Source organism: Rhincodon typus, chromosome 3 (assembly GCF_021869965.1).
Source record: "Rhincodon typus isolate 14 chromosome 3, sRhiTyp1.1, whole genome shotgun sequence".
Classification (NCBI taxonomy): Eukaryota; Metazoa; Chordata; class Chondrichthyes; order Orectolobiformes; family Rhincodontidae; genus Rhincodon; species Rhincodon typus.
This window is the reverse complement of record NC_063334.1, coordinates 24,063,363-24,086,866: the sequence shown is the minus strand read 5'-3', so window position 1 is coordinate 24,086,866 and position 23,504 is coordinate 24,063,363. Positions and strand designations below refer to the sequence as shown.

Sequence of the window (23,504 nt, the reverse complement as noted above, 5' to 3'; positions counted from 1 at the left end):
AGAGGTGACTTAATAGAGACATACAAGATGATCAGAGGATTAGATAGTGTGGACAGCGAGAGCCTTTTTCCTCGGATGGTGATGGCTAGCACGAGGGGACATAGCCTTAAATTGAGGGGTGATAGATATAAGACAGATGTCAGAGGTAGGTTCTTTACTCAGAGTAGTAAGGGCATGGAATGCCCTGCCTGCAACAGTAGTAGACTCGCCAACTTTAGGGGCATTTAAATGGTCATTGGATAAACATATGGATGATAATGGAGTAGTGTAGGTTAGATGGGCTTCAGATTGGTTTCACAGGTCGGCACAACAGAGGGCCAGAGGGCCTGTACTGCGCTGTAATGTTCTGTGTTCTAGACTCACCAAATTGTTCTTACTCTGCTACAGGGAATGAAAATAATTCTTGGGAGGTAGAAATTAGGGGAAAAAAAACACTTCTTTCCCTTCCTCCAAGACCAAGTCTCAGCACTATTAAGCTGCCCTAATTTGACCTGTTTCATACGTTCCTAACAGGAAAGGCCTAGGTTACCCAGTTAGAGGAAGCAGTTTCAGTTGCTTCAACTAAATCCAACTGTTCTTCTCCTGCAGGCCTTATTAAAACTGGCAACCTAAGAATTTAAACAGCAGATTTCAGTTAAATGTCGACTACAAACAAAATTAGATTCATAGCGAAAGATTTAGACAACCACTAACGGCTAGCATTCAGTCTTTCATCTTTGTCATCTCACACTAAATTCCATCCCAAGTATCAAAACAATTGCAGACCAGATGACAGATTCTCCAATGCAACTGTAAGAAACTGTTTTCTACAAATGCAATTCAGCATGGGGAGCTCTTCTGCACTTGTCTAAAAAGTACTCAGTTTCATGGAATTGCCAGTCTTGCAGTCAGTTTCTGTACTAACCTTTTTAACTGCTGCTTGCCGTGATGAGCAGGTCTTCAAAAACTCTTCAATAAAAAAGCCAAGATACTGTTTCCGCACATTGTTGGACACTTTAGCTCCACGCTTTGAATTAGCTCTCTGAAACAAAGGGGAAGAAAAAAGATACCTCTTGTGCAGAGAATGGGACAAATGTTTGAGCATTTCTTCAAACAATAAAATAGCACATATACCTGTGGAGCAGGAACATGGCTGGCTGATCCCAATGGAGAAACAGTGTGGGGGACTTTGGAAGTACTGCTCGAGACGATCTGCTCTTTTGAAGACACATTACAGCTAGAACTAGAGTATGAACTGGGACCTTTCCTGAAGGAACTCTGAGAAACTAGAGGCAGTCCCACAGTTAGTGACAAGTAACAAAAACATTCAATCCACTGTATCAAAGTAACGTATGGTCTCACTCCCTTCCTTTGCCCAGTAATAGCGTTGTACTCAAAAACAGGAAATACCACAGATCCATTCACTTATAAGTGATGCAATGTCATTTCAGTCAGTACACTCTACAGTAACCTTTCTGGAATTGTGAAAGATAGTGAAAAAGGACTGGCTCTAATGCCTTTTCATCACTATGTGTTTCCATTAGATGAAGGAGGGTGGTGGGATAGAGATCAATTGCAATTTTACTTTGAGTCAATTTAGCTGTCGAGCCAACCACCTCATCCCCCTCCACAGATGAAGGGCCAGCAAATGAGCAGTGTTTGAGAACACTGCAGGCATACACATTCTTTAGCGATTTCTAGAAAAGTCAGAAAATTGAAGGTGTGGAGAACAAAATTTCTTTTTTTTTTAAAAAAAAAGAGATTGGGAAGAAACAAAACCCTTTAAAAAGTGTTACAAGATGAAGGAGGAGGAGGAACAGAAAGCTTTAAATGCTATTCGATTGACATGCATAGATAATCCAGCCATGGTTCAGTTAGCATTCTCTTTAATGAGAATAGTCTTCATAGGTTAAAATCTCTCCTCTTTGCGCATTCGGATTCTTATTCTTCTTGGTTCAGTTTATACCAAGAAATTACTCCCATGCAATTCTCTGTTCTATTTGGGTCAAGGAAAAAATGATGATACAATAGATATTCAACTCTATCACTTCAAGTTAAAACGATCCCCAGTACTTTTAAACACTACCATCAAGCCATTAACATTGATCAATGTAAACTAAAACGTCATAGCATTTCTGAAGAAGGGTCTCGACCCGAAACATCAGCTTTCCTGCTCGGCCTGCTGTGTTCATCCAGCTCTAAACCTTGTTATGTCATAGCATGTACTGTTTTAACCTTATTAGCTGGAGAGCCAAACATGACAAAGTTTATTGAGAATGTTTTCGCTGTGAACAAAATAAGCTGAACATAAAAATCAAGCACCAAGGGGAGAGGGCAGTTACTGAGACATCACATCATACCCTCAAATGCTAAAGGTTGCAGAACATAAATTAGAAGTGGGGTAAACACCTAAATAAATCAGAGTGCTGGAGAAATACAGCAGGTCTGATAGCACCTGTGGAGAGAAAAACCCAGTCAACATGGAGTTCAATAATGACTTTAGAACAGTTTAGCTTTAGCATGAAATCTCGACCGTTTCCCTCTCCCTGGGTGCTGCCAGACTTGCTGAGATTCTCTAGCACTTTGCTTTTAAACACACAACATACAACAAACAACAAATATGCACAGACATATCTCAAAAACCAAAATAAAAAACAGGTTTCTGAATGCTTTGGGAATGGGAAATTTTTGAAAAGTAGTAGTCAGAAACCAAACAACCACGTGGACAGTCGAAGAAGCTGGAGTGAGGTCTGGGAATAGGACAGTGGTGAAAGAACCAATAAGGGGAAAAACAGACTAGACCTCATCCTCACCTACTTACCTGTGTCAGATGCCAATACTGTCATGGACAGATGACAGTGACCATCTCACCAAGGACTCTGCAGTGAAGTCTCACCTTCGCTCTGGTAATACCATACTTTGCATTGTGAGACACTAATTTCTGTGCTAAATGGGACAGACTTCAAACAGATCTAGAAACTCCAGTCTGGGCATCCGTGAGGCACTGTGGCCATTAGCAGCAACATAATCTTACTGCAGTGCAATCTACAACGTCATGACCCAGCATATTCCCACTGTACCATCACCTTCAGGGCAGGGGATCAACCTTGGTTCAAAGGAAAGCACAGGAGACGACATCAGGAGCAGTGCCAAGCAAACCCAAACAGGAGGCATCAACTTGAAGTGACCAAACAGAACTAAGCAATCCCACAAGTAAGATCAGTTCTAAGATCTGCTTAGACATCCATATCCAGTCGTAAATGGTAGTGGACAAGTAAATAACTCACTAATGGAAGCTCCACATGTATCCCTCAGCCTCAATGATAGAACCCAGCAGAATGCAAAACATTACAATGAAGCATATGCAATCATCAGATACAAATACTAACTACGTAAGCCAACTCAGCCTCCAATGATCCCCAGCCAGTCTTCTGCCAATTCTATTTACTCCAAATGACAGCAAGAAATGGTTGGAGATACTGGATGCTGCAACAGCTATAGGCCCTGACAACATTTCAGCAATAGTACTGAAGACTTGTGCTCAAGAACTTGCCACACATCTAGCCAAACTGTTCCAATAGAGTTACATTAGATGCCAATTAAGTGGGAAATTGCCCAGATATGACCAGGACACACACAGCAGGACAAATCCAACCTGGCCAATTACTGCCCCAGTCTACTCCCAATCATCAGGAAAGCAATAGAAGTGTCATCAATAGTGCTATTAGTTTTGTTTCCACCAGGATCACTCAGCTCCTGAACTTATTACAGCCTTGTTTCAAACATGGAGAAGAGAGTAATTGCCTTTGACATCAAGGCCATTATTGATGGAGTTACACATCAAGGAACACTAGCAGAACTGATGTCAATGGGATTCAAGGGGCAAACTCTCTAGTGGGTAGAGCCATACCTGGCATATACTAAGATGGTTGCGGTTGTTGGACATCAGTCATCTCAGCTCCGGGAAATCTCTGCAGGAGTTCGGCAGGATGGTATCGAAGACCAAACCATCTTCAGCTGCTTCTAATGACCTTTTCTCTATTATATGTTCAGAACTGGGGCCATTTTCTGATGATTGTACAATGTTCAGCAATATTCACAACTTCCCAGATACAGAAGCAGTCCATTTCCAATGCAGCCAGGCCAGAACAGTGGCAAGTAACATTCACACCACACAAATTACTTCCAGTGTCACGTGCTAATGAGGGCAAGAACAGAAGGATATGGCAGATGAATGTGTGGCGAAAGAACTGGTGCCCGGGACAGGGATTCAGATTCCTGGATCGTTGGGATCTTTTCTGGGGCAGAGGTGGCCTGTTCAAGAGGGACAGGTTGCACCTGGACAGGAGGGGGTGCCAATGTCCTGGCAGGCAAATTTGCTACAACTGCAAGGAAGGATTTAAACTAGATTGGCAGACATCCTTAACACTAGGGAGGTAAGTGCCAGGCTGGAAGAAGATACAGTGATCAGAAATAACAAGTTGAAAAGACAGGTAGCAAGCAAGGAATGCCTGTTGGATTAAATTGCATCTGTTTCAATGCAAGAGGGCTGACCGGTAAGGCCAATGAACTCAGGGCCTGAATAGGTACGTGGTATTAGGATATTACAGCCATTATAGAAACATGGCTAAGGGAGGGACAAGACTGGCAGCTCACTGTGCCAGGATATAGATGCTTTACGCAGGACAGAGGTGGAGGCAAGAGAGGAGGGGAGTTGCATTTTTTGATTAAGGGGAGTATCACAGCTGTAGTCAGGTGAGGGATCATCCAGTGAGGTTTTGTGGGTAGAGCTAAGAAATAAGGAAGGGATGGTGACATGATTGGTGTTGTACTACAGACCCCCAAGTAGTCAACAGGAATTAGAGGAACAAATATGCAGGGAGACTTGCAGGAGCAATAGAGTTGTCATAGTGGGGGATTTTAATTTTCCTAACATAGACAGTACATAGAGGGTCCTACTAGGGAAGGGGGAAAACTTGACTTATTCTTGGGAAATAGAGCAGGACAGGTGACTGAGGTGACAGTGGGGGAACACTTTGGGTCTAGGGAAGATTTAAAATTAATAGAACAAATAGTTACAAAAAGAGGGACCAAATCGGTCCACAGGTTCAGGTTCTAAACTGGGGCAAGGTGAATTTTGATGGAATTAGACAGGAACTTGCAGGGGTTGATTGGAATAGTTTGTTTGCAGGCAAAGAGACCTCCAGCAAGTGGGAGGCTTTTAAATGTGTGATAGCTGTAGTTCAAGATCTATATGTTCCCTTCTGGGGGAAGAGTAAGGTTAACAAGAGGTATTGAGACTTCGACAAGAAAAAAGGAAGAACCATGGCTCAGGAGCAGGCAGCTTGAATCAAGGAAATCCCTGGAGGTATATAGGGGATACAGGAGTTTACTGAAGAAGGAAAATCAGGAGGGCAAAAAGAGGGCATGAGATAGCTTTGGCTGAGAAGATTAGGGTGGATCTAAAGAGATTAAGTATGTTAAAGGAAAATAACTAGAGAGAATAGTACCCCTCAAGGACCAAAATGGACATGTGTGTGTGGAACTGCAAGAGATCCTCAATGAATACTTCTCCTGTGCTCGCCATGGAGAAAGACCAGATGAATTGGGAACTTGGGGATGCTAGTGGCAATATCTTGGGGACAGTCCGTATCACACTATAGGTGGTGTTGGAAGTACTAGAATGTATGAAGATGGATAAATCTCCTGGTCCTGACCAGTTGTTTCCAAGAACCTGACAAGAGACTAGACAGAAAATTACAGGGGCTCTGGCTGATATATTTGCATCGTCGTTAGCCACAGGTGAAGTCCCGAAAGACTGGAGGGTACCAAATGTTGTGCCTTTATTCAAGAAGGGCTGCAAAGACAAACCTGGGAATTATAGACCTGAATAGACAAGATTTTCACCATCCCCTACCTCATTCTTCTCAACTTAGTGAATCTAGTCCATCCAAACCAGTCTCTCTCTGTATGTCAGTCCTGCCTGTGGTAAAACTTTATTGCACTCCCTCCTTAGCCAAATCATCCTCCCTCAGATAAAGAGGGAAAAACTGCATAATATTCCAGGTGTGGCCTCACCACTATCTCTACACTCTAGTCCTCTCGCTTTCAAGGCCACATACAGTTTGACTTCTTCCCTGCCTGCTGCATACTTGCATGCTTACATTCAGTGACTGGTGCATGAGGATACCTAGGTCTTGAACATACCCCTCTCAAGTTACAGCCACTTAGATAATCTGCCTTCCTATTTCCACTAGTAAAGTGGAAAATCTCTCATTTATCCACATTAAACTGCATCTGTAAAGCATTTGCCCAAATCGTACTGCAACATCTCTGTACCTTCCTCATAGCTCACGCTTCCACCCAACTTTCACGCATCTAAATGTAATATCTCAAATTCTCATCTAAACCATTAACATATTGGGAATAGCTGGGTTCTAGTACCAATTTTCTGATCACATTATGCCAATCAGAAAGACTAATTAATTCTGATTTCTGTCTGCTGGTTGATTTTCCATCCATTTCAATGCACTACCCCCAATCCCATGCTTTAATTTTGCACATAAATCTGTTATGTGGGATTTCATCAAAAGCCTTCTGAAAGTCCAAATAAGCCGCATCCAATGGCTTCCCCGATCAATGATATAAGTTACAGACTTGAATTCCAGTAGATTTGTCAAGCATGATTTCCCTTTTGTAAATTCATGCTGACTGTATCTAATTCTCCCACTGTTTCCTGCTCGGCCGTAAAATCCTTGGTAAATGGACTCTAGCATCTTCCCCACTGACAGTGTCAGATTCACCAGTTTATAATTCCCTGTTTTCTCTCTACATCCCTTTTTTAAAGGGAGTGGGGTTACATTAATTACCCTCCAATCTGTAGGAACTGTTCTATCTTGGAATTTTGGATCATGTCCAATATATCTACTATTCATAGAGCCACTTCCATAAGTACACTGGGATTTTAATTATCAGGTCCTGAGGATTTATCAGCCCTAAATTCCATCAATTTCATCAACTCCATTTAAAAAGTGTTTTCTTCATAGCCCCTTACCAAAAGGGTAGGGTGCAAGAGGTGAGCATTCCAGATCTGGGAACCATATTGCATTATTTGCAAGTCACCTGGTCATTTAAGACAACACTGTAGAATTTCAGTGTCAATTGAAACAACGCTGGGTTAAAAGAATTTAATTGGGGATATTGTAGATGGACCATAACTACTGTTATGCCAAATTCCAGAAAGAGGATTAAAAACTAACCACTGTCCAACATGTTAGAACCCTTACTCATCGCAAGATTTATATGCTTTCAATTTTGGTTTGGAGCTATGAACCGAGAATTGAGGTGACAGCAGACCCTTTGGACTTCCAGCAGCTTTGATCTTTCTTTAAAAGACAAAGAACACAAACTGTTGATTGAGAGACAAGGTCCAAAAGTTAGTTGCAGATTGGTTGTTATCAAAAAATTCCATAGACTCTGACACTGGGAAAGCAATGTGTTCAAGATAGTTGTTTGGCCATTAAACAAGGTCAGTACCTGAGAATTGATGCCAGAAAGTCTGGGATAGAACATGATGGTCAAACAGAGGTGGGCCAGAGTTTGGACTGGTTTTTGGACTTGGTTTATTAGACAGGGGAGTCTAGCTGTTGATGGTTCACCAAGATTTGAAAGCTCCCTGCCAAAACATATTGGCAGTTCAGAGAATAGAAACTAAGTTTGAGTATTACTGAAACTTCCTCAAAGTTCACTGAAAAAGGTGGCCCAATTTGTTTTTTTTTGTTGATTTTCCCAATGTCAATCCTTTCCTCTGGAACAATGCATCGTGAAAACTGCTGAATTAATCTGGCCAGTTGCTGTTTTTAAGGTTTATCTCAACTGTGCGCGTTTACCTGTCTTTTGAGAGAGTGGGTCTGAAAACAAAGGCTGTTAAGTTTAAATCATAGCCAATTTGATCATGCTTGATTTTGCTCTGCTAAAGTTACTGTATTATTAGTAGTCGTCAAGTCTTTTAAGCTGCAAACCTAATGTCTAGAGTCAGGGCTCGGTTATTCAAAACGTCCTGACATTAGGAACTATTGGGGTCCATTGAGGTTCTTTGAACGTTTTAATTTTACTGTGTTGTAAATACAGCAGTAGAAAGACTGTTTGGATTTGACTTTCTTTCAGTGTCATAATTATGTGAATTCCTTCAAACTAGGGAACAAACAAGCTCAAGATATCAGACATGCAGCACTTCTTGTTGTGAACACTTAAAAGCCAGGGGAAAAAAAACAAAATTTACAAAAACTAACTTTTTGCCACCCAACGTAAAAAGTTACCTGCAAAGCCAATAAGTTAAAAATAATTTAAGATATTAGAAGTAAAATACTGCAGATGCTGAAAATCTGAAATAAAAGCAGAAAATACTCAATACTCTAAGTCAAGCAGTATCTGTGGGAAGAAAGACAGTTACTACATTTCAGGGTACTGACCTTTTACTAACATTTGGCATATGTTTACCCAAGCAAAAACAAGGACAATACTTAAAGCTTTGAGCAAACAAACAACTGGACTGTTGCGTGGTGACACAGGAAAAATTACTTGAAACATTTACTTGATTTCTCTATGAATATGGGCATTGCTAGCATAGATTGTTTTTGTTACAATGTTGAGTATTAATTATCTGAAAAGCTCAAAAAGGAAATGCATTGGACCTTTCAATTAATCCAGACACCAAATCCCAAAGCATTACCTGCTTTTGCAGCACTGATTGGTTGTGGTTTTGATCCTTTTGCAGTCAGCCTCTTCTGGCCAGAAGATTTAGAAACCGTAGCTTTATAAACTTGAGCACTTTTCACATTTGCCATCAATTGCACAGCCTGTTGCTGGACCATTTTAATCCGATTGTGACATGACTGTTTTGGCAGTGGTAGAGCTTGAGGAACAATTATCCTGTTAAAGCTAGATTTTCCCTTTCAAAAAGTAAATAAAAGGAGCAGTTCTATTAAAGAGTTTTCAAATATACACAATCAAAACTGGCAATCATAAATTTTAAAAAGAAACACCATCTCAAAGCAAGATTATTCAAATGAAACATGGATGTGACCCCAGGATAGAATTCATTCACCCAAATCTTAATGTGCTTCAAAGTTGTCCAATTTGTGCTAAGTCACTAACTGGAAAAATGTTCTCTATTTCACTAGCACTGAATTATAGACACAAGTTGAAAATAGTTTGCAGGTTGATCCAATAAAAACAGGTTTTTTTTGGCAAGTATTTCATGGAAAAGGAGGAAAAGTTGAAAAGCAAAAACAAAAGGGGTGACATGATGGGAGGTCAAGGTGATCCTCTTAGTCCATAGAACCCATACACAATTCATTTAGTAGATATCTGGCCAGGTCTCCAATAGCCTTCTCAAAAAAAGATAGTACATTACCCAAAGTACCAGAGTACTGGAAAATGTAAAAAGTACTGCAGAGATCTGAAACTGAAAAAAGCAGAAAAAGTCCTAAATCTGGCAGCATCTGAGCAGAGAGAAACAGTTAATACCTCGAATTCAACAGGATGCTTCTTTGAATGCATCCAGTTACAAAGAAGTAATATTGCACCCTAAACATTAACTGTTTCTCCAGAGATATTGCCAGACCCAATTTTCTCCAGCACCACCTTCTTACGCCAGAATATTAGTGTTGTATCAGCCATTCTCAAATGTTCTTTTCCTTGATATAACCATCAATACTCAAAGCAACTCTGTCCAAATTGTTATCTTTCCAGTCTAATAGAATCAGACACTCAATAACCCTTGCTCAAATAACCATGCAAGTATGACAAGGCTTCCAAGTTTACTACAGAATCCTAAATGAGCGGAATTGTTGGAGGTAGATTTAAAGAAATGGAGAAATGAACACATACTCCAAAGATTATTCATGAACCCTGATTTAAACTTACCCTTGCCCAGTTAATAAAGGACAAGGTAAATATCTCAGAGGTACATTCTCAGATGAAAGCCAAGTAAAACACCATACTAATCCAAATGGCAACTTTTGATGCTGATACAGGGCATCTGAAGTGGAAGCAATTGTACTTCCCAACACTAACAGTTCTCACCTTGGGGAAATAATTTACATGCTCGTGTACACATGTACGATGAGTCTCTAGAACGTGTAGAACTCTTCCAATTCTACTCGGATTCAAGTTGCAACAAGTGGTCTTTCACATGACCTGTCAATGACTGCAATGCTTTTGCTGGCCAAATATGAAGCTATTGCAGTCTTCCATTATATGGCGATAACATTGTTAACAACAAAAAAAAAAGATAGTCGCATAACAATCTGTTCTGCTAGTTTGGCATGCATAGTCATAATGTGGTAAGATTTGGCTAAGTGGCAGAGTGACATTCAAATAAATTCGGATGAACATTGCATATGCATCGATAACATGACATTTTCAGTGAAAAACAGAATTATTTCTTAAAAACATTGCTAAACGTTTATTTCAAAAGGGAAGTTGGTTATTCAGGTGATTTAAGATTGGATTATAAATGGAATACCTCTGGGTAAGACTATATTAAGCTCCTCATCACAAACATTTGCTTTGGTCTACAAGTTCCTAGATTACAGGTGTAAAACATTGAAAAAGGCACTAAATATCCACCTTATTAAATTTTGCAACATGTGCAATCCTCCTCTTTTGTTTTGTGCTGGCGCTTCCTGCAATCCCAGAATCTTGAATATTTTCATAGGTTTTTGAAAGAGTATTCTAAAGATATATACAAAAGGTGGAACAGATACCAGTGATACTGAATGTTCAATGTCATTACATTCATTGTTTGCACTCAAAACAATGTCACAAAATGATGATCACAGTAGTAATACTCAAATTATTTGCACAATCCAAAATCCGAGACAACTATGCCTTAACCTTTTAAATTAAGAGTGTTCAAAACAAGCAAGTACTGTGGCAAACAATTAACTGCTTTAATTAAAGTGAGTCTGTTTGATCAAAAAGTCTGCTCATGACACAGCTACTCAGAAGCCTTGTCAGGTTTCAGTGGGTTTTATGTGTACACCGATCTTACCAATTCAAGAATAAAAAAAGTCTTCCAATACTTGTTCACTTAAAATATTCACTTGGACTTTTCAACGCAAGGAACGGAAAAACGTCACTTCAAATCATTAGACAGATTACGAATGGAAAGAATACAAACTTTCCCACATAAACAAAGGGTGTTTCAGTTCAAGTTGAAATCTCTACCAATTCTCAGTCAGGGATACTAATTATGGGAGAAAGCTAGGTTTCCTGCTCCTTGCTACCATGTACAGATCCATCCTCCCCGCTGGATGCCTTTATGTTGTAGGAAGTGGGTTGAAAGAACAAAGTTAGGATTACTATCTAAAAGTTTCCCAAATTTTAATTGTTTTAGTTAACACTCAGGAAAACTCTAGAAGAAACTGACATCTGTCAAATAGATTCAGACAGTAAGAAAATTAGACAAAGTAAAAGGTATTCTACACTCAAAGAGAATCACAATTGTTAAAGCGAAGGCAGCAGCCATTCAACCAATAAAGCTAAACTAAAAACGTCTAAATCCACAAATTAGAGCTTGAAACCATTTTTAGATCAGGCAAAGTAGTGAATATTTCAACCAAGCATTAAAATGGGTCTTAATTCCAGTATATAAAGGATTTTCAAAGTTAACCAAAATACTCACTGTCACCAAAATTGGTTGCAAGCATAGGTGATAAAAATATTTGAATAAAAACAGGCTTTGCATAGTAAAGTTGTCTCTAATGCAGTTAAGTTAAATTCTGCAGAAGCCATCTCTTATACAACAATTGCATTTATTTAGTACATTTTTGAAGGTGCTAAAATACTCTAAGGCACTTTACATGAATCTTAACATTTGACATGGGCAAATGTGCAAAAGCTTGATCAAATAAGTTGTTTTTCAAGAGTATATTGCAAGAAGAGAGATACAGAATGCCAATGCTTAGGATTAGGCAGTTAAAGGTTACCTCTAGTGGAGCAAAAGTAAAATGCAACAAACACAGCAGAGTGCACAAAAGGTCAGAGTCCAGGCTCATCTTGAATAGAAGGGTGGGCAGGGTGAACCGATGGAAAGATTTGACCACAAGGATAAGAAACATGAAAGATTGGTAGTAAAGGAGCGAAATGTAGGTCAGTGAGCGCATGGGTAATTGATCAGACTTCGTGCAAGTCAGGAGTTTAACATGAGTACAGCACCATGTCCATTATCTGTTACAAACAGTGCCCAAAGCTTAAAAGGATAAAAGTGTTAAAAAAAATTTATCCCTCTTAAAAGCACACATTGTAATAACCTGATACAAAACACCTTCAAATATCTAAACCACTGGTGCTAGATTTCAAACTCAAAAATAAAAGAGTTCTTATTAAATTGCTTTCCTGAGCAACTTTTTCCAACTTGTCTTTGAAAATTCAAATTCAAGATTTAAATTCAATATGGATTTGAGAAGCCTGGACTTACGCATGCAGAATGAGGCTTAGTTAGTCAAGATCAGTGCACAAGTGTGTGGAAATGAAGTCCAGTAATTAATATTCCTAAAAGTTACGTTTTTAATTCCTGCAGCAATTTTAAGTAATGGATACAGATCTACATGATTGTTGTGTACTTTTTCTATTCTAATGAAAATCTGGCCAATTACATGGGTGCGACTTTCAGTCAAAGGATTACTGACCAACTGGAATACTTTGGCTGTGCCCCATTCATTGATGTGGAATATCTTATTAAATACTTGCTCAATCATTTCAGTTTTCCACCCTTCTTCCACACAAATCCACTGCAAACATATTGTGGAAACATACCTGTACAGCATCCATCTCACTCTCTTTAGTTTCCTGTTTTGCAGATTCGTTAAAAATCCTCAAGCACTCTTCCATTGGGTCTGATTCAGAGAAGTCCAACTCCTCTGAAACCAAAGAACTCAAATCTTCATCAGAAAGTGAGGATTCTTCATCGTTATCACTTGTCATTTGAAAACTTTCAGCCTGCTTTTCATTACCAAAATGGTCATCTTGGCTCTGTACCTTTGGTCTTTGTTGGTCAGTACTCTGCCTAGTTTCCAATTTATTGGTGCATTTGCTCTTGTTTGCAGTCTCTGGTCTATTATATGTTATTGCAGAGAGCGGCACATGTTTCTCAAGTTTGAGTGATGCAATATTGCTTTCAACCAGAGGTGCTTTGTCACTCAATCTTTTCAAACTGTTCAAATTGATTGAACTTTGCTCTTCAGTTTCATATTTTTGCACATTCACTTCTAATTTTAGAGATTCACACAAACTTCTACATTTCTGATTTGACAATTTAGCTCTATCAGCATTGACAAGAGGAACAGAATCTCCTTCAACCAGATCTGGTTTCAATGCTCCTTCTATTACTTTGGCTTTGGAAATATGCTTTGAAACATCAAGGTGTTTACCAACCATATCTATCTGATCATGTGTTACATTGGACACTTTGCTACTCTCAATTAAGTCACAAATTTCTCTTTGCAAACTACCAGTTTTCAGTTCCTTCTTGCTGCTATTTTCTGCCATGAAGTTTCTAGCAAATGAATTGTCCAATCTTCCCACCTCCAACGAGTCAATGGACTCCACAATTCTTGGTTGCCGTACTTTACGGATTAAGCTGAGAGTTGAAGCATTGGTATCGTTTCCTTTCATTTCACAACTTCTGTGGACTGGAGAATTTTGAGTGAGTGGAGGCAACTCTGGCACATCAATGACAAGTTCATCATCAGAGCTCAACTCTTCTTCAAAGGGCTGAGAATGCCTTGCTGTTTGGGTTGCCGGAGAGAATTTCATTTCAGGACTCTGTTCAACCATCTTAAATTCCTGTTTTTCCTCGATGTAATCTTTCTTGGGATTCTGCTTCATATTGGAAGAATAGTTTACCAATGGATCATATTCTAAATCAGTACATGGCTTTTTACAGTCAATCACATACTTATTCAAAACTGAGTCAATATTCTTTGAACTAGTCGTGGGCATCTCCTGGATTGTATCCATTTCAGTAGCTTCAGTTAAGGAATTAACTCTACGTGCATTTAAAGAACAGTTAGGTACCATGACTGGATTACATGTCACACTATTTAAGTGAATATCTTGTATTTCACATACAAATGCAGAGGTAGAGTTTGCTGTTGTGGGTGTCAAAGTATTTATTGCACTGATACTCAAAGATGCACAGCTCATTGTGCCACTGGTTGGAGTTTGAGTGTTGTAATGTTGACATTTCAAGGTAGACTTGTACATCATTAACTTTTGTTGTTGCTGTTCTACCTCAGTCTTGACTACCTCAATTGCTTTGCTGACCTTTTCTAACTCTAGTACTGTGCATGCAGCTTCCAGTAACACTGGCTGATCGCATTTCTTTTCCAAAGGATTAAGAGGTGTAGACTCTGGAGCATCTGCATCAGGTGATATGTACACAGGATTAGAAAAGTAACATGGAAATTTAAAAATCAAAATCAAATAAAACTCTTCTCACTCAACACAAAAGCTTAGCAAAAATGATTTACTGTTAAAAATGTCATTACCAATTCAATTGTTTTCATGGACTCATTATCAAATAGCTAGACCAAAATGGGCCAAATGGCCTGCTTCCACACTTTATAACTTTTAAAAAAAATAGAATCCCTAGATAAGTAAAATCAAATTCATGCTGCAGTTGTAACTAAACACCAAAGATATTATTACTCTTCTGTTTCATTTGGTAAGAAATCCAAATAAGAGATTGGCAAATGAAATAAGTCAATATTCCTAATCAATGTACTAGTTGATAATACCCAGTATTGAAATCATCGTAGATGTATTCAAACAAACAGGGGTGAATCAGCAATTTGATGCTACTTATGAACACCAGGATGGTAAATTTCAGCTCATTGGTTTATATTGATACAGATATAGGTTTATAAATATTATGATGTCTTCACAAGCAGAAATTTTCTAGTCTTATTTGATTAGTTTTGATGTGACATTCTACTCACCACAGCTGAGAATCTTCCCAGAACCTAAAATACAAACAAGATGAAAAACATCAAAAATTCATACAGGCTCAACTCGGACTGCACACTAAACAGATTAGAAAATACATGATGGCCAGACAACATTGCAAACTGACTTTTAAAATAACACAACAAAATCATTTAGATTCACTAAATGGAGGTCCCATCCATTCGCTCTAATCTCGGCTAAAACATACCAGCTTCAACATTGCAGTGCACCCTCAGTACTACTCCCCACCCCACACTCCATTCTCCTCCCGAGTTTCACCCTTTTGACTGTACAGCACACATCAGTACTACCACACAAGGTCATAATTTACATCGTTAACAGTAATCTTTAAGGCACCATCCCTTAAGGGTCAAGCAAAATAAATATTTAAATAGAATATACACAAATTACAGAAAAACTCTCCTCTCATATGAAATAACAGGGAAACGAGTCACAACATTGCACCAATACACTTTGTCAAGAATTGCATAATATACAATTAGACATTTGATCAGAGTACATTAAAAAATAATCAGACACAACTGAATAAAAGACTTATGCTTATATAGCATCTGTCATGACATTCCATGGTATTTTACTTTCAAAAATGTTGTAAAGGTAGGAAATACAACAGTCTATTTACACAAACTTTTAATGAGGTGACCATCAGATTCAATTGGGTTGGTTGAGAGATGGTTACTGAGCAGGCTTCCAGGAAAGAACTCACCTTCTCGTCAAAAATAGTGCCATAGAATATTTTACAAAGTAGCAAGGGCCTTCATTTATTATCAAATCAGAGGCAACACCACATTCTCAATAGGGCAGTGGCAGCGTGCTGTTAGATTATGGTACACTCGTGACTATAATGGGAGTAGGTCTTCATGTAACACTGGGCTATGCTCAGTATTGTAGTTAAGCAACGAAGAAAATTCCATTTGCTGATGTTTTACGAGAAAAGGACCAATGGAAAGGAGAATTAGTTTTAAAGTAATTTAAAAATATTTCAGGACCGCAACCTTTTGGACAAAGATCAGAAAGAATTCCTCACTCCCAATTGAAAGGGGGTAAGCGAGAGAAGTTGTGTGTGTATATCAAGTTATTCAGACTGAAACACTCATCATTTAGAAGAAAACCCTGAATTGATTTGGGAGAAGTGACATTCGTTTCAAAGAGATGGACATATTTTCCAAAAAAAAAAGGTGAAATTGTGTACGTTTCGTTAGGGCGTCCGACATTTAGTCTTGTCTCTGTTGTCTAACCCATTCACCTTTCCTTACCCTGCGGCCTTAAGACTGTCTCAGCCGTTTGCCCTTCATGTTTAAAATGACAATAACGCCGCTGACAGGAGCCACGGCCAGAGAAGGGACAGATGACCGAACGAAAACAACCAGTGGAGCGCAACATTCTCCCAGAAGCTTAACCCTCCCCCGCTCCCAACTACACCACAACCATAAGCTCCATCATTTGGCTTAAGTAGAATAAACGACACACGTTATGATTTCAATTATCCTAACAACAGTTGGAAAACACCTGCCCCTTCTTTAATTAATGAGCAACAACTTTGAAGGAACTACGTGTACTTTTCAACAAAAGCTTAATTCGAAAACTAAAATGACGGGCGTTGATATAGAGTAATGGGAGAACAGTGTCCTAACCAGTTTTTGGAGGAGTGTTATAATATGCATGAGCAGACTTAAGGGTCTACGCCCGAAACGTCAGCCTTTCTGCTCCGCTGATGCTGCTTGGCCTGCTGTGTTTATCCAGCCCTGCACGTTGTTATCTCAGATTCTCCAGCATCTGCAGTTCCTACTATCGCTGAAACAGATAATGAAAAACTGTTTTCAGTAAGAGAGAATCAGATAACAGACGGCAAAGGTCTAAAATAATTAGTAAAATCTCAAGAGGGCATGATAAGGAGATTCAGTGTGTTATGGGATCTGGATTGAGCTACTTCATAAAAACATTTAATAGTAACATTGAAAAGGAAACTGAAAAAGTACTCGAGGGAAGAAACAGTGCAGGACTTAGTGAAAGAGGAAGGTGAGTGAGACCAAAGGGTAACTCTAAAGTGCTGGCATAGGTACAAAGGGCCAAACAGCTTCTTTCTGAGCTAATCAATCTTATTAAATTGTACCTATTCAATACATAATTCTTCATAGTTCCCACTGGTCACAGGATGTAACTCATGGTTAGGGGCAGGAGTTTTAGTTTGTTAAAGGGTTAAACATTGAAAGGTTGAAAACTGTTTAAAGAATTCTTAATCAACATCTCATCTTAAAGGAATATTGCATACAAACCTTGCAAGTCACCACTTGGCTCTGAACAATGACATTAATAAAATAGCAAATCATATATAGCATTGTAAACAGAAATAAAATCACTGACACTTAGTTGGGGAGGGGTTTATAAAACGCTGGACTCTCAGGAGTTGTTAATGAAAACACTTGGCTGCGAGGGTGAGCCCTAGGTGGACAGAGGAAGCTCTTCAGTGATACCCTCAAGGCCTCACTGAAGTGCCGTATTCCCACAGACTCCTGGGAATCAGTGGCCCAAGACTGTCCAAAGTGGAGGAGCATCCTGGAAGGTGTTGAACATCTCAAGACTTGCCTTCGGGAAAAAGTGAAAGCCAGGCAAAAGCAGTGAAAGGAGTGTCCTGCCACACCAATGCCCACCCACCCCTTCCCTCAACCACCTTCTGCCCCAAGTATAACAGAGCCTGCAGAAGCCACGTTGGTCTGTATAACCACCTACGGGCTTAGAGTGGAAGAGAGTTATCCTCATCCGTGAGGGACCGCCAATGATGATGATGTAAACAGAAATCGAAGAGTTGCTTACTCAAGGGAGAGGGAGGAGAACTGAAGAAAGAGGTTGATGTAAGGATGTGGGCCTTCAGTTACAAATAATGGTTGGAAAAATTAGGTTTGTTCTTCTTGGAACAGAGAAGGCTAACAGCTGACCTATTAGAAGTTTTCAAGATTTTGAGGTTTTCATGAAATTGACCAAGGGAAAAGCTATTCCCTCCAGTGACCAGGTCAATAGCCAGAGGTCAGAAATTTAAAGTCATTGACAAAAGGCCTCAAAGGTTGGTGGGAGAAACTGATTTCACATGGAGTGCTATTGGGATCTGGAACCCTGAACTTGAAAAGGTGATGCATGTGTTTTTTTTTCTCAAGAGTCTCGAAGGGCTGGGAAAGTGACAGATATAAAGAATGATTTTCTATCCACAGCTCATTGAGTCTGGCAATACTCATGGTTGAGACTCTCCTAGAAGCAATGACCAGACTGGTGACTTGAATGTGTAGAACAATATCTCAGCAAGAAGCAAAGGGACAACAGAAAGCAGAAATGAGAGAAATTAAAACTGACACCAAAAAACAAAGATTTGTGTACAGTGTACAAATATGTTTCAATTTTGATCTGCATTTTGATTAGAGATCATGGCAATTCTTAGTTACACTTAAGTAAGTTTGATATGGTTTAATATAGACTAAACAAGCCACCTTATCTTTCCGGAAGGTGGCACTACAATTGAAACCTTTGTTAATATTCCAAAACCATAATATTCATTTTCATAATCATTTGCAATTTACAACATAACAAAAAGCTTGAATTTATATAACATATTTCACAACTGCAGGATATCCCAAAGAACTGTATAACCAAACAATATACTTTAGCAGTGTCATCACTGTAGGAAAAAAAGCGGCTGTCAGTTAATGAGCAGACAACCTGTCAATAGTGATGTTGATTGAGGAAAATAGTACACACTATCTAGGGGAAACTCCTTTACTTAAACAGCTATAATTATCATAATTTTTGAGAGATACCTTTCGTTGCTTGGGTTTTGCAGGTTTTTTTTAAAGCAACTTGACTAAAGGGTGAGATAAATTAAACTTTGTATTGACAGATTCTTTCAATAATGACTCACTTTAGTGCACCCATAGCTGAGTTATGGAGAAGAGGATACAATAATAATGGTTAACATGCCATTTGACACAGAGAAAAATAACAATTATTAGAAATTATGCCGAGTGATACAGATTTGCAATAAACTTGATTGATAATATAATGCAACCCATTTCCAAACAATCTGTACTCAGTAGGCAGGATCCCTCCTCACCTCTGATGAAGAGTCATCTAGAATCAAAATGTTAGCTTGCTCTCTCTCCATGGATGCTGCCTGACCCGCTGCGATTTCCAGCATTTTCTGTTTTCAGTACAGATTCCAGCATCTGTAGCAATTTGTTCCCTCTTGAAAGAATTTTTATGTTGGATCTTCTAAGTTACAGCAACATAATTGTAAAGCATCTTTAAGACAGAAAAACTTGTTAAGGTTCTTCATCAAAGCATAATCAGACAGGAATGAATAAGTTAATTAAGAACTATAGGATTGATAATCAAAAATTTACTCAAAGCACGTCTTAAAGTATGAGAGAAAGATGGGGATGTGGAGACATTTAGGAAGTAAATTCAGACTGCAAGGTGCTTGAAGGCATGGTCACCAATAATATAGGGATGGGAGGATTCAGATAAGGCTAAAGTCAGAACAACAGAGAATTCAGAGAAGGGATGTAAGGCATGAGGAGCTAAAATAAATGAAAAGGTTTCCAAAGATTTGCCAAGTCCCATGGAAAAAAAACAAAACCTAATATATCATACCAATCCAGTGTTTAGAACATTGTATATCACATACCATTCTAAGAACCAGCACCTCAGGTTCAAAATAAGTTAAGAAGTTGCCAAGTAGGTTGTTACTCAGAGCTAGAGTCCACACAGTCTTGTTACTTTTCTGCTTGATCTATTAAGATTTGGCAAACCAGTCTCCGGTTCATTATTGTTAAGAATTCATTGAAGAGAGTTCTGAAGCAGTGTCTTGATGTGATGCCAGTGTACATACTTCATAAATACGGAAGGAGGTGAAGGCAGCTGCTACCATACAGGATGCTCCCAGAATGTACCACCAGCTGAATGCTGTGAAAGAAGCTCCTTTCAAAATGCAGTAAAACCCAAAGACGACCAAAAGGATCAGTGAGAATATCTGCGCACAAACTGGGGGGTTCTCAGACATATTGGTCGTTAGCAGTTAAATGTTACGGAATAGTTGACTCTGTAGCTTATTAATTAGTCGCATGTAATTGTAATTTCTAGAAATGTATAACTGAACAAAAAAAGTTACCGTAGGCAAGTGGAATTGCAGATGAAATGCTATGCTGATTGTGAAGTCATATGAGATATTGAATATATACTGCAGCATGAATAAGTCTATTTAGGCTAATGGAACAGGATTGAAAACTTTATCCTTTCTTAGTCTAAGTGTTAACCCCCTACTCAGCTAATGTTTCAAGCTAAGCCTTCAGATCAGCCATCTGTTTGCACTTTCACCGTTCTTTTGCATAGACTATTCAATTAACTTGAAGAGTTGAGGTATTTGTAACTGTGAAGAAGAATGCCTTAAGGCATTGCTGAAGATGAATCATATTACTTTGTTAAAGTTTGATGCTATTTGACCAGAAAGGATTACCCTCTTTGTCTAAATCTTATTGAATCACTCTGTAAGTCTCTATAGCTGCATTAGTTTGATGAGGTTGCATTGCAGGATCACGATATTGTATTTATCAAGAGATATCAGGCTGTCTAAGAATACCACAGTATGGTTAAAGGTAAGGTAATATAAAAACGCAATCCAAATATGTTCCATCTATTGTGAAAGAAATAAATATTTTTGTGTTCAAAACTGAAAATGAGTATAGCTGAAAAAGGTGACCTTAATAAGCTTCAGATAGGATTATTTACTCAATGCACCTTTATTGTCAGATGAGATTTTCTGGAAAATGGGATCTGATGAAGCAACCTATGATCCTCTGTTGTGCAATATTAGCACTGACTGGACATCTTGTCCAAATATCTGCAGTGTTTTATATGTTCAATCCATTTCAAATGACTGTTGTCTGGGAAAGCTTTTCCCCAGTTTGTGTCTCAGCTATTAAAGAAATAAAGGGCTGAATTTTCCAATTATTTTGGCAAACTGTCATTTTTGGAGAGATTGATGGCACCTGATCCACTATTGCCCATGTTGACTGTGCTCATACTGTCACCTGTTCCTCAGTTCATTGATTATGCTGTTGGCTTTTTCAGAAACTGGCTAATGCAGTTGTACAGCGAGAGTATCAGAAGTACTCGCTGTTCAGAGCTTGTGATAGTCACACCACTAGCACAATATCTTAACCCGAGCTACTCAGCCCTTCAGACATTGCAACCCAGGAACTGGCTCTTACATTGGTCCTGCACGACTGGAATCCAGCAAATGGCACGAAAAAGGAAGCTGGCACCCTTTCTCCCTGGTAGACCTGGAGGTACTGGCAGATGGGGCGATCAAAAGAAGGGGAGCACTCATTCCTCTAGCCCACCCAAGGAAGCCATTCCACCAGACACAACCAGCCTGGGCAGACAGTGACCTGGGTCAGGGCTGTCTTTAGAGTGAGAAGAAATGCCCAGCAGTGCTGTAGGAAGACTTCTGCACTCTTCAAGGGTAAGTGCTACTATTTTCTCCTTGCTACCTCACAACCATGTGGCCAATACTATTCACTCTAACTGTGGTACTGTACACACTTCTCACCAAGGCTCATAGACTGCAAATCTCACTATGATATGCAGCATTTCCACACAACAGTTTCCTGAATTATTAGACCTTCTTGCCCGACACACTTCCTGCTCACTCACTAAGGATACCTCACTACCTCTCCTGCCTTGTATCACCAATAATGCCTGTTCCATCCACTCCCATCATGCTCAGTCCCTTCTTTTATCTCATTGCAGAAAGCAATCTCTTTCAACCAGGCTGAGGGGGCCAAAACTGACAGTTGAGTTGCAGATATTAGTTTCCTCATTCCATACCAGGATAAGATGTTGGGGTTGGCTAACGAAGAGGGCTAATGTGGGATTGTGACTTCCATGTCAACCAACTGAGTAAGCTTCATTGCGTTGTATTGCTCTGCACTCATTAACACCATTGCTAACTCATTCTTATTCTAAACAAGCTTTTACCTTTCATATAACTAATTCCCTTTCTTCTCTTATGGAGGGACCACTGGAATCCAGTGAACTTGTGCCCAAAAGAGGCCAGCACCAAAGACCCTCAGCTCCACCGCTGAGGAGGAAACCATGCAACCCTCAGAGGATGGACTGGCAAGGCTTTCTCCTGCACCACTAAACATTCCAGACACTGATGCCATGGGTATTTTTCTAGATGAGAATCAGGAGCACAACATTGACATGTCTCTACAACTGATCATGACAGAAACTCCCAGGTTCCCAGCACTCAGAAGACTGCCAGAAAGCAAGAACCTGCTCAACCTCAGGCAGAATATGTTCCATAAACTGGTTTGAATGTTAGAGGAACCCAGCAATACGATAGTTCCATGTTGGTTCCAGCATGCATTGTCTGGCTGTCTGCACGGACAGGATGGTGACTGCCACTGAGTTCCCAAGTTTAGCACACTCATGTCTGCCGGATATGAGCACAGACCTGGATTCCACTCCTGTAGCCATTGGCACTCAACATCAATGGACAGGGCAAGAGAGTGAGAGAACTCAATCATACTCCGGGTGCTCCTTCTTCTTAGGGTGAAAAGTTGGTTCCAGTAAACATCCAGAGGAGGAGTCACATATACCTTCCTTTTAAAAGAAGCTTCCTCTCAGGGCACTCCAGAGATTCCCAGTCCCTCCATCGTCCACTGCCCGTGATACTGAAGCCTAAGCCAAAGAGGGTGAGTCTACATCTGGACAGGACATTTTCAGAAGGGCCCAAACACCCATGGGGATGACCAACCAAGTTTTCTAGGCCAACATGGGCAACTATAGAATAGCTTCCTCCATCCCCGCTGTAGACCCATGACTACACTCAGTCATGGTGGGAGGGAAAGGAAAACTTACAGAGGGCACATTGGTGATGTGGATGACATTCATCGTAAATAATCATGCACTTTTCTTAATAAAATGCAAATCCTGCTCTAAGACATGGTACAGTTTGATGATGATGACCCAAGGTATCTTTAGTCTGCACCTGCATTGTGTCTCTGGCAATTGGAGACAATGATAGTGAGCTGGGAGAATCAGAGTCTAGTCATTTTTCCTGGGAATATTTTACCCTTCATTTCTAAGATCTATTGCTATCATGAGAGAAAGAAAATTAGTGAAACTCCTTGGAACTTTAGTGAGAACTTCTCAAAGTTGAGCTTTGCACCGTATGTTTTCCAGGGAACAGTTTTCTTGCTTTGAGAGGAGCTATGAGTACCCCAATAGACTCTCTTTCCACCTACAACTTGTGGAGGAGAAGGAGTGAACAGAATGTATATAAGTCAATCCTCATTTCAGCTACTAACTTTACATGAAAGTTGACTTCTTCCATATCTGCAGGGAAGACAGATATGTTGGAGGAAAACATGTCAAACAGAGTGTAGGCAAAGGTACAGGCTCTTTTCACTCCACTCTTCACTCTGAAAATGTTTGCAATG

At 39.6% G+C, this 23,504-nt stretch overlaps 1 protein-coding gene across 3 annotated transcripts in view; it reads right to left on the bottom strand.

Moving 5' to 3' along the window:
• The window catches only part of LOC125482842 (RNA exonuclease 1 homolog), a 61,840-nt gene extending 45,394 nt beyond the window's left edge, over positions 1-16,446 (bottom strand). For 2 of the 3 annotated variants that reach the window (XM_048595380.1, XM_048595382.1), the window contains exons 1-7: positions 16,269-16,446; positions 14,985-15,008; positions 12,802-14,405; positions 10,612-10,716; positions 8,711-8,930; positions 1,114-1,265; positions 905-1,021 (exon numbers count right to left, since the gene is read on the bottom strand). In XM_048595380.1, the coding sequence (XP_048451337.1) occupies positions 905-1,021; positions 1,114-1,265; positions 8,711-8,930; positions 10,612-10,716; positions 12,802-14,405; positions 14,985-15,008; positions 16,269-16,395 (2,349 nt within the window). In that variant the 5' untranslated portion in view covers positions 16,396-16,446. Of the gene's footprint in view, positions 1-904; positions 1,022-1,113; positions 1,266-8,710; positions 8,931-10,611; positions 10,717-12,801; positions 14,406-14,984; positions 15,009-15,718; positions 15,888-16,268 lie in introns of those variants that run through there. The other variant, XM_048595383.1, reaches the window with a different exon arrangement.
• Positions 16,447-23,504: the final 7,058 nt, after the last annotated feature.